At 38.7% G+C, this 15,730-nt stretch overlaps 1 protein-coding gene across 4 annotated transcripts in view; it reads right to left on the bottom strand.

Annotated features, from left to right (window-relative positions):
• Window positions 1-1,387: 1,387 nt before the first annotated feature.
• The window catches only part of LOC133664990 (inositol polyphosphate 5-phosphatase K-like), a 102,025-nt gene continuing 87,682 nt past the window's right edge, over window positions 1,388-15,730 (bottom strand). For all 4 annotated transcript variants that reach the window (XM_062070104.1, XM_062070105.1, XM_062070106.1 and 1 more), the window contains 5 exons: window positions 6,457-6,670; window positions 6,255-6,392; window positions 3,669-3,752; window positions 1,832-1,936; window positions 1,388-1,755 (listed from right to left, as the gene is read on the bottom strand). In XM_062070104.1, the coding sequence (XP_061926088.1) occupies window positions 1,687-1,755; window positions 1,832-1,936; window positions 3,669-3,752; window positions 6,255-6,392; window positions 6,457-6,670 (610 nt within the window). In that variant the 3' untranslated portion in view covers window positions 1,388-1,686. The remainder of the gene's footprint in view (window positions 1,756-1,831; window positions 1,937-3,668; window positions 3,753-6,254; window positions 6,393-6,456; window positions 6,671-15,730) is intronic.

Here is a 15,730-nt window from a genome sequence, read left to right as displayed (position 1 = left end):
TAGGCGAAATTCCCCCCAAAAGTGCAGTTCCTCTTTAAGAGTGTAAAAGTCCACTCCATCCCATTTTAAATATTTTTTTCATGTTCGCTTGTATATTTGCCTCAAAACATTTCAAAATACGCCAAAATCTGCGCTGATGCAGGTAAATAAACAGTAGCCTAATGGGACTTAATTGCCTGAAACCCAGATGTGCCCCTAAGTCAGGGGTCGGTAACCCGCGGCTCCGGAGCCGCAAGCGACTCTTTGATCACTCTGACGCGGCTCAGCTGCATACTTGCCAACCCTCCCAATTTTTCCGTGAGACTCCCGAATATCAGTGCCCCTCCCGAAAATCTCCGGGGGCAACCATTCTCCGATTTTCACCCGGACAACAATACTGAGGGCGTGCCGTGATGGCTCTGCCTTAAACGTCCGCTTTTTCACCATACTAACGGCGTGCCGGCCCAGTCACATGCTGTACGAGGCTTCTTACACACGTAAGTGACTGCAAGGCATACTTGATCAAAAGCCATACAGGTTACACGGAGGGTCACGATATAAACAACTTTAACACTGTTACAAATATGCGCCACACTGTGAACCCACACCAAACAAGAATGACAAAACACATTTCGGGAGAACATCCGCACCGTAACACAACATAAACACAACAGAACAAATACCCAGAATCCCTTGCAGCCCAAACTCTTCCGGGCTACAATATACACCCCCCACACACTTTTAATTTCCTATAATTTTGCATATATTGACATTTTTTAATTGTTCATTGAAATAGACATTTTATTATTCAGGTTGGCAGCTGACTGCACGGCGCCAGTAAAAGGATGCCGGCACAGAGAGAGAGGACAGCATTTTTGGTTCTCTGCCAGTGGATAATTTAAGTTCGGCGTTTTGTTTTTTCATTACTACAAGGAGGACTTAAATAGACATTAAGTATTTTACTTAAACTTCAACCCGACGTCTTTTTCGGAGTTAAAAATGATTTGTTGCATGCAGAAATTTTATTTCACTTTCTCTGCAGTCGTTCATTGATTTCATAAATGTAACCCATAATAGTTTGTTTATACATAGCACAAAGCAAACAACCTTATATGCAGTGTTATTTCATTTTAAATTTCAAAAGAGTTTTGTGGCTCCCATTGTTTTCTTTCATTTGTGAAACGGGTCAAAATGGCTCTTTGAGTGGTAAAGGTTGCCGACCCCTGCCCTAGGTCATGTGATTGCAACCCAGCAATAATACAAATGTAATGATATAATACAAACAAAACATATTCATTTCAATTACACAAAACACAGAAATAAAGAATACTTCAAATAACTTTTACAGCCATTTTTTCCAGTTTAATCATTTACCAAAATATACTTTCCAGCATTCTTAGACGTTCATTAACAGCCACACAACTTGACTAATAACATGCAAACGGAAAGGCTAAAATCACTTAATTTATGCTGAAATTACCATTAAGTATAGTTAACATCATTCTTTCATGATTATTCGTGATCATGTCTTTAATATTGTCATTATTCAAATCCAAAAAAATCTGAGGCAAAACCAATCCAACACTACCTTTTTACTTAGTTTGGCATTTTTATTTGATGATTTACTCGAAGGCTATTTGTTACAAGAAGGTGTGTGTTCAACTAAATCGACATGAAATGATATAAGACACTGGAGTGAGTTGCTGTTTATTTGGTGAGTCCGTTGGCGTTCTCTGGAACGAGGCCCTCCATGACGGCACGCTTGGATTCCAAGATCTGCGCGGGTAGAAAGTCACTTATTACAAAGTGGAGAAAAACAATGTGATAATAATAATAAATGTAAGTGAGTGACCTGGAAGTTGGCGCTGAGGCCGATGATGCTTTGCATGTTTGTGCTGTAGTAGCCTAACACAAAGTGTCCTCCCAGGAGAGGAATGTCGTCTTTATCCACTGATACCTGACGGGAAACAGGGGAGGGTTACAAGGGTTATAATACAAAACCCCAAAACCAGTGAAGTTGGCACGTTGTGTAAATCGTAAATAAAAACAGAATACAATGATTTGCTAAACCTTTTCAACTTATAATCAAATGAATAAACTGCAAAGACAAGATATTTAACGTTCAAACTGGAAAACTTTGTTATTTTTAGCAAATATTAGCTCATTTGGAATTGGACGTCTGCAACATGTTTCAAAAAAGCTGGCACGAGTGGCAAAAAAGACTGAGAAAATTGAGGAATGCTCATCAAACACTTTTTTGGAACATCCCACAGGTGAACAGGCTAATTGGGAACAGGTGGGTGCCAAAAGTAGCTTCCATGAAATGCTCAGTCATTCACAAACAAGGATGGGGCGAGGCTCACCACTTTGTGAACAAATGCATGAGCGAACAGTTTAAGAACAACATTTCTCAACGAGCTATTGCAAGGAATTTAGGGATTTCACCATCTAAAGTCCGTAATATCATCAAAAGGTTCAGAGTATCTGGAAATCACTGCACGTAAGAAACAATATTACGGACCTTCGATCCCTCAGGCGGTACTGCATCAAAAAGCGACATCAGTGTGTAAAGGGTATCACCACATGGGCTCAGGAACACTTCAGAAAACCACAGTCAGTACGGTAACTACAGTTGGTCGCTACATCTGTAAGTGCAAGTTAAAACACTACTATGCAAAGCGAAAGCCGTTTATCAACAACACCCAGAAACGCAGCCGGCTTCACTGGGCCCGAGCTCATCTAAGATGGACTGATGCAAAGTGGAAAAGTGTTCTGTGGTCTGACAAGTCCACATTTCAAATTGTTATTGGAAACTGTGGACATTGTGTCTTCCGGAACAAAGAGGAGAAGAACCATCCGGATTGTTATAGGCGCAAAGTTGAAAAGCCAGCATCTGTGATGGTATGGGGGTGTATTAGTGCACAAGACATGGGTAACTTACACATCTGTGAAGGCACTGTTAATGCTGAGAGGTACATACAGGTTTTGGAGCAAGATATTTTGTCATCCAAGCAACGTTACCATGGACGCCCCTGCTTATTTCAGCAAGACAATGCCAAGCCACGTGTTACAACAGCGTGGCTTCATAGTAAAAGAGTGCGGATACTAGACTGGCCTGCTTGTAGTCCAGACCTGTCTCCCATTGAAAATGTGTGGTGCATTATGAAGCCTAAAATACCACAACGGAGACCCCCGGACTGTTGAACAACTTAAGCTGTACATCAAGCAAGAATGGGAAAGAATTCCACCTGAAAAGCTTCAAAAATTGGTCTCCTCAGTTCCCAAACGTTTACTGACTGTTGTTAAAAGGAAAGGCCATGTAACACAGTGGTAAAAATGCCCCTCTGCCAACTTTTTTGTAATGTATTGCTGCCATTAAATTCTAAGTTAATGATTATTTGCAAAAAAAAAAAATTAAGTTTCTCAGTTCCAGCATTAAATACCTTGTCTTTGCAGTCTATTCAATTGAATATAAGTTTAAAAGGATTTGCAAATCATTGTATTCTGTTTTTATTTACCATTTACACAGCGTGCAAACTTCACGGGTTTTGGGATTTGTAAGATCTGACTCCCTTCTGAGAGCCATAAATCCCATTTCCAGACATCGCGGTATAATCAGCGTGACAACACGGTGACATCATCTCTTCGGTATGGCTGACATCATTCTGTTAGCGTCTGAATATGCTAACCTGGATGATTTCGTCAGTCTCCGGCAGCTCGTCCTCACGAACCCAAACGAACGTCTCGTAGTCGCTCGCACTCTTGAACCCCACCTGCAGCACAACAGCAGAGTCGGTTCACATCTGTATGCTTTATAAAAAATCTAATGGGTATTGTTTGGGCGTGTGTAAAAGGAGCTGCCTTATAATCATTTAGACCAGGGCTATCCATAGTGTGGCCCAGGAGTCATTTGTGGCCCGCAGCTAATTTTTTTTGTAAAAATACAATTACAAATAAAAACATAACAATTTTTTTTATAAAAGAGCAAACAGGTGAAACGTAACGAGAAAAAGTTGCGATATTGACTCTAATAACACAAATCTGCCATGCAGGCTTTTGGTCAATGCTCAAAAAATAATAATCAATCAAAATCAATGTTATTATGATTTATTGACCTATTCAAGACTACAATTACTTCACATCAAATATTCAACTTTGGGGAAAATATTACATATTGTGTGTGTTTGCCATAAAAAAATAGATTTTTTTATATGATAAAAAAAAGGGCATAAAATGTTTTATTTATGATCGAGAGATCTGAAGTTGATATTTAAGCGTTGATATGTAAAAATATGATAAAATAAAAAAAAATATTTTTGACTTATTTTTAACACTTTAATGAGTGGGCAGTTTTTTTGTGAAAAATAGGTTGCTCAAAAAATAATAATGAATCAAAATAAATGTTATGATTTATTTACCTATTTAAGGCTCCAATTACTTCACATCAAATATTCAACTTTGAAATATTTTTTGGGGAAAATATTACATATTTTGTGTGTTTGCCATAAAAAACTAGATTTTGTATGATAAAAAAAAGGGCATATAATGTTTTATTTATGACCGACAGATCTGAAGTTGATATTTAAGCGTTGATATGAAAAAAACAAGATAAAATAAATAAATACATGTATGACTTATTTTTAACACTTTAATGAGTGGGCAGTTTTTTTGTGAAAAAAACTTTGCTCAAAAAATAATAACGAATCAAAATAAATGTTATGATTTATTCAAGGCTCCAATTACTTCACATAAAATACTCAACTTTGAAATATTTTTTGGGGAAAACATTACATATTTTGTGTGTTTGCCATAAAAAACTAGATTTTGTATGATTAAAAAAAGGGCATACAATGTTTTATTTATAATCGACAGATAGATCTGAAGTTGATATTAAAGCATTGATATGAAAAAACAAGATACAAAAAAAATAAATAATGTATGACTTCTTTTTAACACTTTAATGAGTGGGCACTTTTTTTAAAAAAAAACAAAACTTTGCTCAAAAAATAATAATCAATCAAAATTAATGTTTTTATGATTTATTGACCTATTTAAGGCTCCAAAGATTTTCTATGACAAAAAGGGCATAAAACAAAAACAAAAAAATTATAAAAACTTATAATAGGCAGATAGATCTGAAGTTGATAGAGATTTAAGTGTTTATTTTTTACACTTATTTTTAACACTTCTATGAGTAGGTCTCCAAGGATTTTGGTGGATTATTATTATTTTTTTAAACTTTAACTTTTAAATTTCTCAAAAAATAACAATGAATCAAAATCAGTGTTGTTATGAATTACTTCACATCAAATATTCCAAGTTAAAAAGTTTTACGGTAAATATTGCATGTTATTTTTTTGTTTTTTTTAATCCAAAAAGGTTGAACTCTGGTTAACTGATTGATCAGAATTTGATCTGGAGATTTAAGCCTTGAAAAAACAAAAAACAAATAAATATATATATATATATATATATATATATATATATATATATATATATATATATATATATATACACATATATATATATACACTGTTTTTTCCAGGCTATAAGGCGCACTTAAAATCCTTTTTTTCCTCCTCAAAACTCGACAGTGCTCCTTATAGCCCGGTGCGCATAATGTAAGGAATAAGTTTGGTTGCGCTTACCCACCTTGAAGGAATTTTATTTGGTACATGGTGTAATGATAAGTGTGACCAGTAGATGGCAGTCATACATAGATAAGTGTAGGCTGCACCATTTGATGTGCTTCAACATACGAGTATAATTATAGTGTGTGTATAAGGTAAAACATATCTGGCGTTTTGTTTCGCAATATTATGCAAAAGCAACTTTTCTTACCTTCTGGTACCTGCTGATCTGTATTTGGGATCTGCATAAATCTTGAAAAATTGTGCGCGTCCGCCTTTGCAGTGCATACAAAGGCGACCGTAGTCGATAAGCTTCTTCTTTTTCTCTATCTTCTTGTTATGGGACATTCATCCTCCGCTGTTGCCATCCCTAATATAAATTAGTGTAAAGTTCTTACTTATATTTGTCAGTAAACTCGCCATAAAAGCGCTAAAACATACTGGTGTAGTGAGTTTACATTATTTACCCAAGGAACTTTAGTTATTAGAGTTCCGGTCTAATAATAAATAATACATTTTGGACCCATCTGTTTTATATTCCCTTTTGGTCGTTACAGTCTAGTGGCATCAGGGCAGAGTGCTGCAGTGACCATGCGGATCCAGCAGATGGTGCTGCATCAAGTATGGTTTTCTCATGGGACGAACCTTGTAGAGGCCGATCCAGTCCCATGTTGAGGACATGAAGTCTTCCTGGACCGTGTAGTTGAGAAGAGCATCGTGGTCGGCGCTCCAAACACCCTCCGGAGACACATGGACCAGCGCAGTGTCAAAGTGTTTCCTCAGCTGCGGAAAGAACAATCCATGATTTTGCGAAGTCAAAGACGTGAGTTGATGGACTGTCCCAGACCTCCAAGCTGAAGCTGGCCATGACAGGCTTGTGGTCGCTGACGCCGTAGCTCATGTCGCTGGTGTATTTGTCCTGGCTGACCACTAGGGGGTACTCGTCCAGGTCGTCCTCTGTAGAGGCGGACGCCTTGTCGTCGTCGTCGTCCAACGGCACGTTCTTGGGTTTGATGCGCCACAAGATGCGGTCTGTCCAGGCTGGCTTCCTTTTCTTGCCACTGGGTGGAGCAACGGCATGGACTGAGGAGGCATTTCCTACAACCTTGTCCCCCCAAAAGCACCAGGACCTCTTAGGCAGTGGTGTGCCGTTAGGGCCAGCCAACATAAATCATGATCATAGATTAATAAAAGTTCATTTTAATCTACTTTACATAAACCAGTGTTTCCCACACATTCATTTATTTGTGGCGGCCCGCCGCGAAAGAATTAAGGTCGCCACAAAAAATTTTTTTTTTTTAATTTTAAAATTTTTATTTTTTATTTTTTTGTCCTGTCGAGCTTCTCAGGCAAATCATATAGTTGATGTAGATGCCCATATCGGCGGTTTAGATTTACTTTACAAAAGAGAAGTGTAGGATCAGGATTTCTGGAGCTCTTTGTTCAGTGGATCAGATGTTTGATGAAGCTTTGTGTCTATCTACCACCACTACTGTTTTCTGTTTATTTGTTACTGACTGTGGCAGGACACCTCTGCCTCTGTTTCACTTTATGTTGCTGGTAAATAATATGGTTGTAGTAGTAGGCTAAAGTTAAATTATTTAGTATGCACTAATTAAAGAGGCAGAGCTTTAAGAGACAATTTAGCTTTTATATTTCTAAAGAACCACAATTAATAAATATATTTCAGTGAATAACTTATTGTTCAAATCTGTATATAGATATGTACATAAAGTGTTGTAATTATAGTGTAAAATGGATGGATGGATGGACGTTTAAAACATAACTGTTATTATTAATTAGTAAGTATACATTTTTTGAGCCTTTTTAGAGAAAATCATATCATTGTAGTAAATTATGCAAATTCCTTGATGATGTCATGGTAGCCACGCCTATAGCCACGCCCCCACCGCCACAGGTATCTTGGCAGTTTATGGGAAACACTGTAAACTATTCATCATATTGTCTTCATGTCTTATTAGGCTCCAGTGTTGCTTGTTTTTACGTTAGAGCTTTTATCCAATCAGAAATCAGCTAGCTTGTTGCCAGCGCTGCATGAATTCTGCCGGTTGATAGACAGTTGCGATAGCCAATCAGATGACGAGTTGTTGACAGTAGCCCATCTAGGTAGCCTCACGTTAAATAAGACTGTGATTGGATTTTCACTCGTCACTCCCAAGTGAGTATCCAATCACAAGTTTTAATTTGCAAAGAGCAGGAAGTGGCACCGAGGCCATACCCGGCCATCGGTACTCTCTTTTTTAACTCACAAAACGTGAGTTCAAATATTGAATTTATTTATTTTTCCACATGTAATATGTTTTTTACAATAATTTTAATTTTGACAGTACTACATAAGATATGTTTTAAATGCTAATGCAGGTTTATTGATTTTTAAATGTGCTAAAATATAGCCTGTTTTGTACACTGTTGAGGCGATTCAATGTCCAGTAAATGTGTTTCTGTATAGTGTTTCTCTAGCAGTGGTCATGTGGTGACATAAATGATGGTATTTTGAGAGGTAATCATTGAAGTCAGACATCACTGAAGGCTTTTATCAAATCAGAATTTAGCTAGCTTGTTGCCAGTGCTGTATGAATTCTGCCGGATAGACAGTTGATAGACAGTTGCGATACCCAATCAGATCACGAGTTGTTGACAGTAGCCCATCTAGGTAGCCTTACGCTAAACGTGACTGTGATTGGATTTTCACTTGTCACTCCCAAATGGGAATCCAATCACAAGTTGTAATTTGCGAAAAGCAGGAAGGGGCCATACCCGGCCAACAGAGAAATCATCGGTTCTCACTTTTTTAACTCACGAAGAAAAAGTTCAAATATTGTATTTATTTATTTGTTGTTTACAATTATTTACATTTTGACAGTACCATGTAAGGCAGGGGTGTCCAAAGTGCGCCCGGGGGTCATTTGCGGCCCGCAGCTAATCATTTACCGGCCCCCCACACATTCTGCAAAAATTGCAAAATTGATAGTATTGCAAAAATTAAAAAAAACATTTTAAAACAGTGGAATGAGGTGAAATCTAACGAGAAAAAGTTGCAATGTTGACACAAAGCTGCCATGCGGGCTGTTTTTTTTCTCTTTTGTCTTTGTTTATTTTATTTTTTTTTGCCATTGCTCGAGAAAAAAAAAGAAAAAAAATCTATGTTACAATAAATTATTACTTAAAAAATGTCACTTTAAAATGTTTTATGTGGAAAAAATATTGCATATATTATGCGGTTGCCATATAAAAACATCAAAGTTTTATTTGACAAAAGAGCATAAAACAAACAAAATAATAGTTCAAATGTAAAATCGACAGATATATCTGAAGTTGATCTTGTAATTTAAGTGCGAAAAGTAAAAAAAACAACTAATAAAAATGTATCACTTTATGAGTGGGGAACCTTTTGGATCCCAAATATATTTAGTGGGATTTTATTTAACTTTTCACTGTGATTACTCAAAAATATTAAAGAATTCAAATCAATGGTGTCCTGCATTATTGATCTTTTAGGGCTCTAATTACTAAATACTGCATATTTCAGTTTTGCTATAAAAAACAAAGTTGTCTTTGACAGAAAAGGCATAAAACCTGTTTTTTTTTTTACTTGATATCAACCTGAAGTTGATAAAGAGATAAACTGTAAAAAATAATAATAATAATTTGACTTATTTTAAACATTTTAATGACTGAGACCCTTGACCCTTGATTGGTCCCCGGGAGCCCTAAAGGTTAAAAAAAAAAAGTATATATTTTGTTATGGTTTGAAAACGAAAAATATCAAAATGGCCCCTGTATGCTTAAATTTTTCTGTGTGTGGCCCTCAGTGGAAAAAGTTTGGACACCCCTGATGTAAGGTATGTTTTAAATGCTGATTCGAGTTAATTGATTTTTAAATGTGCCGAAATATAGCCTGTTTTGTACACTGTTGAGGTGATTCAGTAGGGCACAAGTGTGTTTCATTTCTCCAGATGTGGTCATGTTGTGACATAAATTATGGTATTTTGAGGGGTATTTATTAAAGTCGGACTAAGTAGGACATCACTGAAGGCCTAGGTGAGAAACGCACAGCCCGCCACGGCTCTTAGGACCTGGTCCACCAAGTCCTAAAAGGAGCCCACTATCTGATCTTAAACATTGCATAGTTTATTTCAATATACACTACCGTTCAAAAACAATTTTGTGCAATAGCCTTCATTTCTAAGAACAAGAATAGACTGTCGAGTTTCAGATGAAAGTTCTCTTTTTCTGGCCATTTTGAGCGTTTAATTGACCCAACAAATGTGATGCTCCAGAAACTCAATCTGCTCAAAGGAAGGTCAGTTTTGTAGCTTCTGTAACGAGCTAAACGGTTTTCAGATGTGTGAACATGATTGCACAAGGGTTTTCTAATCATCAATTAGCCTTCTGAGCCAATGAGCAAACACATTGTACCATTAGAACACTGGAGTGATAGTTGCTGGAAATGGGCCTCTATACACCTATGTAGATATTGCACCAAAAACCAGACATTTGCAGCTACAATAGTCATTTACCACATTAGCAATGTATAGAGTGTATTTCTTTAAAGTTAAGACTAGTTTAAAGTTATCTTCATTGAAAAGTACAGTGCTTTTCCTTCAAAAATAAGGACCTTTCAATGTGACCCCAAACTTTTGAACGGTAGTGTAGTAAAAACAAGAACCCTATTTGTTTTGCCTTATTTGTGGTCTTTCTTAATGGTCACCCTATGCCTAAGAATGGAACTATATTGTTTTAGATTGCCATCATATCTTAAAGTTAAAGGTCAGGAAAAGGAAATGTTACCCTCACATATAATGGATTACCGAACATGCAGGGACAGGAATTAGTAACTTCACATGTAATCCATTACGAAATGTGCAAGAACAGGAACCAAACATGCAGAAACAGGAAGTGGTACCCATAAATGTAATCTATTAATACATGTGCAAAAACAGGAAGTGGTACCCTCACATGTACAATACTCTATGACTAAACATGCAGGAACAGGTAGTGGTACCCAAAATTTAATCTATTTCAAAACGTGCAGGAACAAGAAGTGGTACCCTTAAGTGTAATCTACCTGTATTTCAAAACGTGCAGGAACAAGAAGTGGTACCCTCACATGTAATCTATTACTAAACATGCAGGAACAGGAAATGGTACCTTTTTACAAAATGTGCAAGAACAGGAAGTAATACACTCACATGTACTCTATTATAAAACGTGCAGGGACAGGAAGTGGTATCCTCACATGTTGCTAAACTTGCAAGAACAGGACATGGTACTCTTAGTCTATCTATTAACTAACACGATGGAACAGGAAGTGGTATCCTCACATGTAATCTTCTAAACATAAAGAAACAGGAAATTGTATTCTCACATGAACAAAACCCAAAACCAGTTGCACGTTGTGTGAATCATAAATAAAAACAGAATACAATGATTTGAAAATCATTTTCAACCTATTCAACTGAATAGACTGCAAAGACAAGATATTTAATGTTTCGAACTGGAAAACGTTACTTTTTGCAAATATTAGCTCATTTGGAATTTGATGCCTGTGACATGTTTAAAAAAAGATGGCACAAGTGGCAAAAAAGATTGGGTATGAAAGCAGCTTCCATGAAATGCTCAGTCGTTCACAAACAAGGATGGGGCGAGTGTCCCCACTTTGTGAACAAATGCGTGAGCAAATTGTCGAACAGTTTAAGAACAACATTTCTCAACCAGCTATTGCAAGGAATTTAAGGATTTTACCATCTACGGTCCGTAATATCATCAAAACATTCAGAGAATCTACGGTCCGTAACATCATCAAAACGTTCAGAGAATCTGGAAAAATCACTGCACGTCAGCGTAATAAACATTGAATGCCTGTGACCTTCGATCCCTCAGGCTGTACTGCATCAAAAAGCCGACATCAGTGTGTAAAGGATATCACCACATGGGCTCAGGAACACTTCAAAAACCACTGTCAGTAACTACAGTTGGTCGCTACATCTGTAGGTGCAAGTTAAAACCCTACTATGCAAAGCGAAAGCCATTTATCAACAACACCCAGAAACGCCGCCGGCTTCACTGGGCCCAAGCTCATCTAAGATGGACTCATGCAAAGTGGAAAAGTGTTCTGTGGTCTGACAAGTCCACATTTCAAATTGTTTTTGGAAACTGTGGGCGTCGTGTCCTCCGGACCAAAGAGGAAAAGAACCATCCGGATTGTTATAGGCGCAAAGTTCAAAAGCCAGCATCTGTGATGGTATGGGGGTGTATTAGTGCCCAAGACATGGGTAACTTACACATCTGTAAAGGCACCATTAATGCTGAAAGGTACATACAGGTTTTGGAGCAACATATGTTGCCTGTTCATCATTGTCATAGACTTTGTCATGAGGAAGTCTGTCGTCGGAGCAAACCTCTGCATTAAGTGGGGAGGGGGCAGACTGGCAGATCTGGACTTTGCGGACGACTTGGCTCTGCTTAGGCATTCATACGCTGCACTCCAAAAATTGACCAACAATCTGCATGAGCAAGGGGAAAAAGTCGGCCTACGTATAAGCCAAGAGAAGACCAAGGCCATGACCGTTGCACAAGACCAAAACGTTCCACTGCTCACCGTAGGCGAACAAGGCATAGAGTACGTTGAGAACTTCACGTATCTTGAAAGCAACATCTCAAACACTGGAGACGCAGAAAAGGATGTACAGACCAGAATCGGAAAAGCTGCAGGAGTCTTCCAACGCCTCCGGAATATCTGGTCATCAAAATCTATCAGTACGTCCACAAAGCTGCGCCTCTATATGTCAGTGGTCATCCCTACAGTGACCTATGCCTGTGAGACATGGATGAAGACATCAACCATTACAAACAAGCTGGATGTCTTCCACCGACGGTGCCTCAGATACATCTTGAGGATCTCATGGAGAGACCACATCACCAATGAAGAGGTGATGAGAAGGGCAGGGGTAGCACCATTGTCTGATATAGTCTCTGATATGAGAAGGAGAATGGCTGGACACGTACTCCGACTGCCAAAAGAGAGACCGGCAAATGTGGCAATGGACTGGGTGCCAGAAGGGGGAAAGAGGAAGAGAGGACGGCCAAAGAAGACGTGGAGACAAACAGCCAAGGAAGACCTGAGAGAGATGGGAGTCAGCTGGCATGGAGCAAGAAGGGTCGCCAGTGACCAGAACAAATGGAGGGGACTCGTCGCCCAATGTTCCAACAGGAATGGGAGGAACTAAGTCTAAGTCTAAGTATGTTGCCATCCAAGCAACGTTATCATGGACACCCTTGCTTATTTCAGCAAGACAATGCCAAGCCACATTCAGCACGTGTTACAACAGCGTGGCTTGGTAAAAAAAAGAGTGTGGGTACTTTCCTGGCCCGCCTGCAGTCCAGACCTGTCTCCCATCGAAAATGTGTGGCGCATTATGAAGCGTAAAATACGACAGCGGAGACCCCCGGACTGTTGAACGACTGAAGCTCTACATAAAACAAGAATGGGAAAGAATTCCACTTTCAAAGCTTCAACAATTAGTTTCCTCAGTTCCCAATCATTTATTGAGTGTTGTTCAAAGAAAAGGCCATGTAACACAGTGGTGAACATGCCCTTTCCCAACTACTTTGGCACGTGTTGCAGCCATGAAATTCAAGTTAATTATTATTTGCAAAAAAAAATAAAGTTTATGAGTTTGAACATCAAATGTCTTGTCTTAGTAGTGCATTCAATTGAATATGGGTTGAAAATGATTTGCAAATCATTGTATTCCGTTTATATTTACATCTAACACAATTTCCCAACTCATATGGAAACGGGGTTTGTACAACAGTGTGGCTTCGTAGTAAAAGAGTGCGGGTACTAGACTGGCCTGCCTGTAGTCCAGACCGGTCTCCCATTGAAACTGTGTGGCGCATTTATGAAGTGTAAAATACGACAACGGAGACCCCGGACCGTTGAACAACTTAAGCTGTACATCAAGCAAGAATGGGAAAGAATTCCACCTAAAAAGCTTCAAAAATTGGTCTCCTCAGTTCCCAAACATTTACTGAGTGTTGTTAAAAGGAAAGGCCATGTAACACAGTGGTAAAAATGCCCCTGTGCCAACTTTTTTGCAATGTGTTGATGCCATTAAATTCAAAGTTAATGATTATTTGCAAAAAAAATCAAGTTTCTCAGTTCGAACATTACATATCTTGTCTTTGCAGTCTATTCAATTGATTATAAGTTGAAAAGGATTTGCACATCATTGTATTATGTTTGTATTTACGAATTACACAACATGCTAACTTCACTGGTTTTGGGTTTTGTATCTATTAGTAAACATGCAGGACCATGAAATGGTATCCTCACATGTGATCTACTAATTAATATGCAGGAATAGAAAGTGGCATCCTCACATGTATTTTACTAAACATGCAAGAACAGGAAGTGGTATTCTCACATGTATTCTATTACTGACCATCAAACTATATTTGTATATACCGTATTTTTCGGACCATAGGGCGCACTGCCGATGAGCGGGTCTATTCAGGTCTATTTTCATACAAAAGGCGCACCGGGTTATAAGCCACATTAAAAGGGTCATATTACAGATGATGAAATCCACATAACAAGAAGATAGGGAAAAAGAAGAACCTTATGACTACGGTGTCGTCACGGACTACAATGGCGGACGCGCGCACATTTTCAGGACTTATGCAGATCCCAAATACAGATCAGCAGGTACCAGAACGTAAGAAAAGTTAGTTTTGCATAATATTGCAAAACAAAACGCCAGATAATATGTCTGCTATCAGGTGCCATTTTGCGGTCCTTATACACACACCATAATAATACTTGTATGTTTAGTGCGCTGACAATCCATCAAGTGGTGCGGCTTCATACCTTACCGAAGTCGTACTAAAAACATTTTGACAGATTTTTGAGCGCCTTGTGTAATGTTCTTTATTTTCAATGAAACATTTAAAGTTTTGGTGTTGTTTACTGGCGTCACCTCGCAGTTTACACGTCTCTCTTATGTATGACTGCCATCTACTGGTCACACTTGTCATTACACCGTGTACCAAATAAAATTGCTTTGAGGTCGGCAAGCACAACCAGAATTATGCCGTACATTAGGCGCACCGGGTTATAAGGCGCACTGTGAAATGAAAGGATTTCAAAGGCCTACTGAAAGCCACTACTACCGACCACGCAGTCTGATAGTTTATATATCAATGAGGAAATCTTAACATTGCAACACATGCCAATACGGCCGGGTTAACTTAAAGTGCAATTTTAAATTTCCCGGGAAACTTCCGGTTGAAAACGTCTATGTATGATGACGTTTGAGCGTGACGTCAATGGTTGAAGCGGAAGTATTCGGACACATTGTATCCCAATACAAAAAGCTCTGTTGTCATCGCAAAATTCCACAGTATTCTGGACATCTGTGTTGGTGAATCTTTTGCAATTTGTTTAATGAACAATGAAGACTGCAAAGAAGAAAGCTGTAGGTGGGATCGGTGTATTAGCGGCTGGCTGCAGCAACACAACCAGGAGGACTTTGAGTTGGATAGCAGACGCGCTATCCGACGCTAGCCGCCGACCGCATCGATGATCGGGTGAAGTCCTTCGTCGCGCCGTCGATCGCTGGAACGCAGGTGAGCACGGGTGTTGATGAGCAGATTAGGGCTGGCGTAGGTGGAGCGCTAATGTTTTTAACATAGCTCTGACGAGGTCCCGTAGCTAAGTTAGCTTCAATGGCGTCATTAGCAACAGCATTGCTAGGCTTCGACAGGCGGCACAGCATTAACCGTGTGGTTACAAGTCCAGTGTTTGGTTCGGTGTCTCCTGACAGCAGTATTGTTGATCTTCTGTCTATCCTTCCAGTCAGGGGCTTATTTCTTTTGTTTCTATCTGCATTTAAGCACGATGCTATCACGTTAGCTCCGTAGCTAAAGTGCTTCGCCGATGTATTGTCGTGGAGATAAAAGTCACTGTGAATGTCCATTTCGCGTTCTCGACTCTCATTTTCAAGAGGATATAGTATCCGAGGTGGTTTAAAATACAAATCCGTGATCCACAATAGAAAAAGGAGAAAGTGTGGAATCCAATGAGCCCTTTTACCTAA

Source organism: Entelurus aequoreus, linkage group LG14 (assembly GCF_033978785.1).
Source record: "Entelurus aequoreus isolate RoL-2023_Sb linkage group LG14, RoL_Eaeq_v1.1, whole genome shotgun sequence".
Taxonomy (NCBI): domain Eukaryota; kingdom Metazoa; phylum Chordata; class Actinopteri; order Syngnathiformes; family Syngnathidae; genus Entelurus; species Entelurus aequoreus.
The sequence above is the reverse complement of the archived record's forward strand: the minus strand, read 5'-3'. Positions and strand labels throughout refer to the sequence as shown.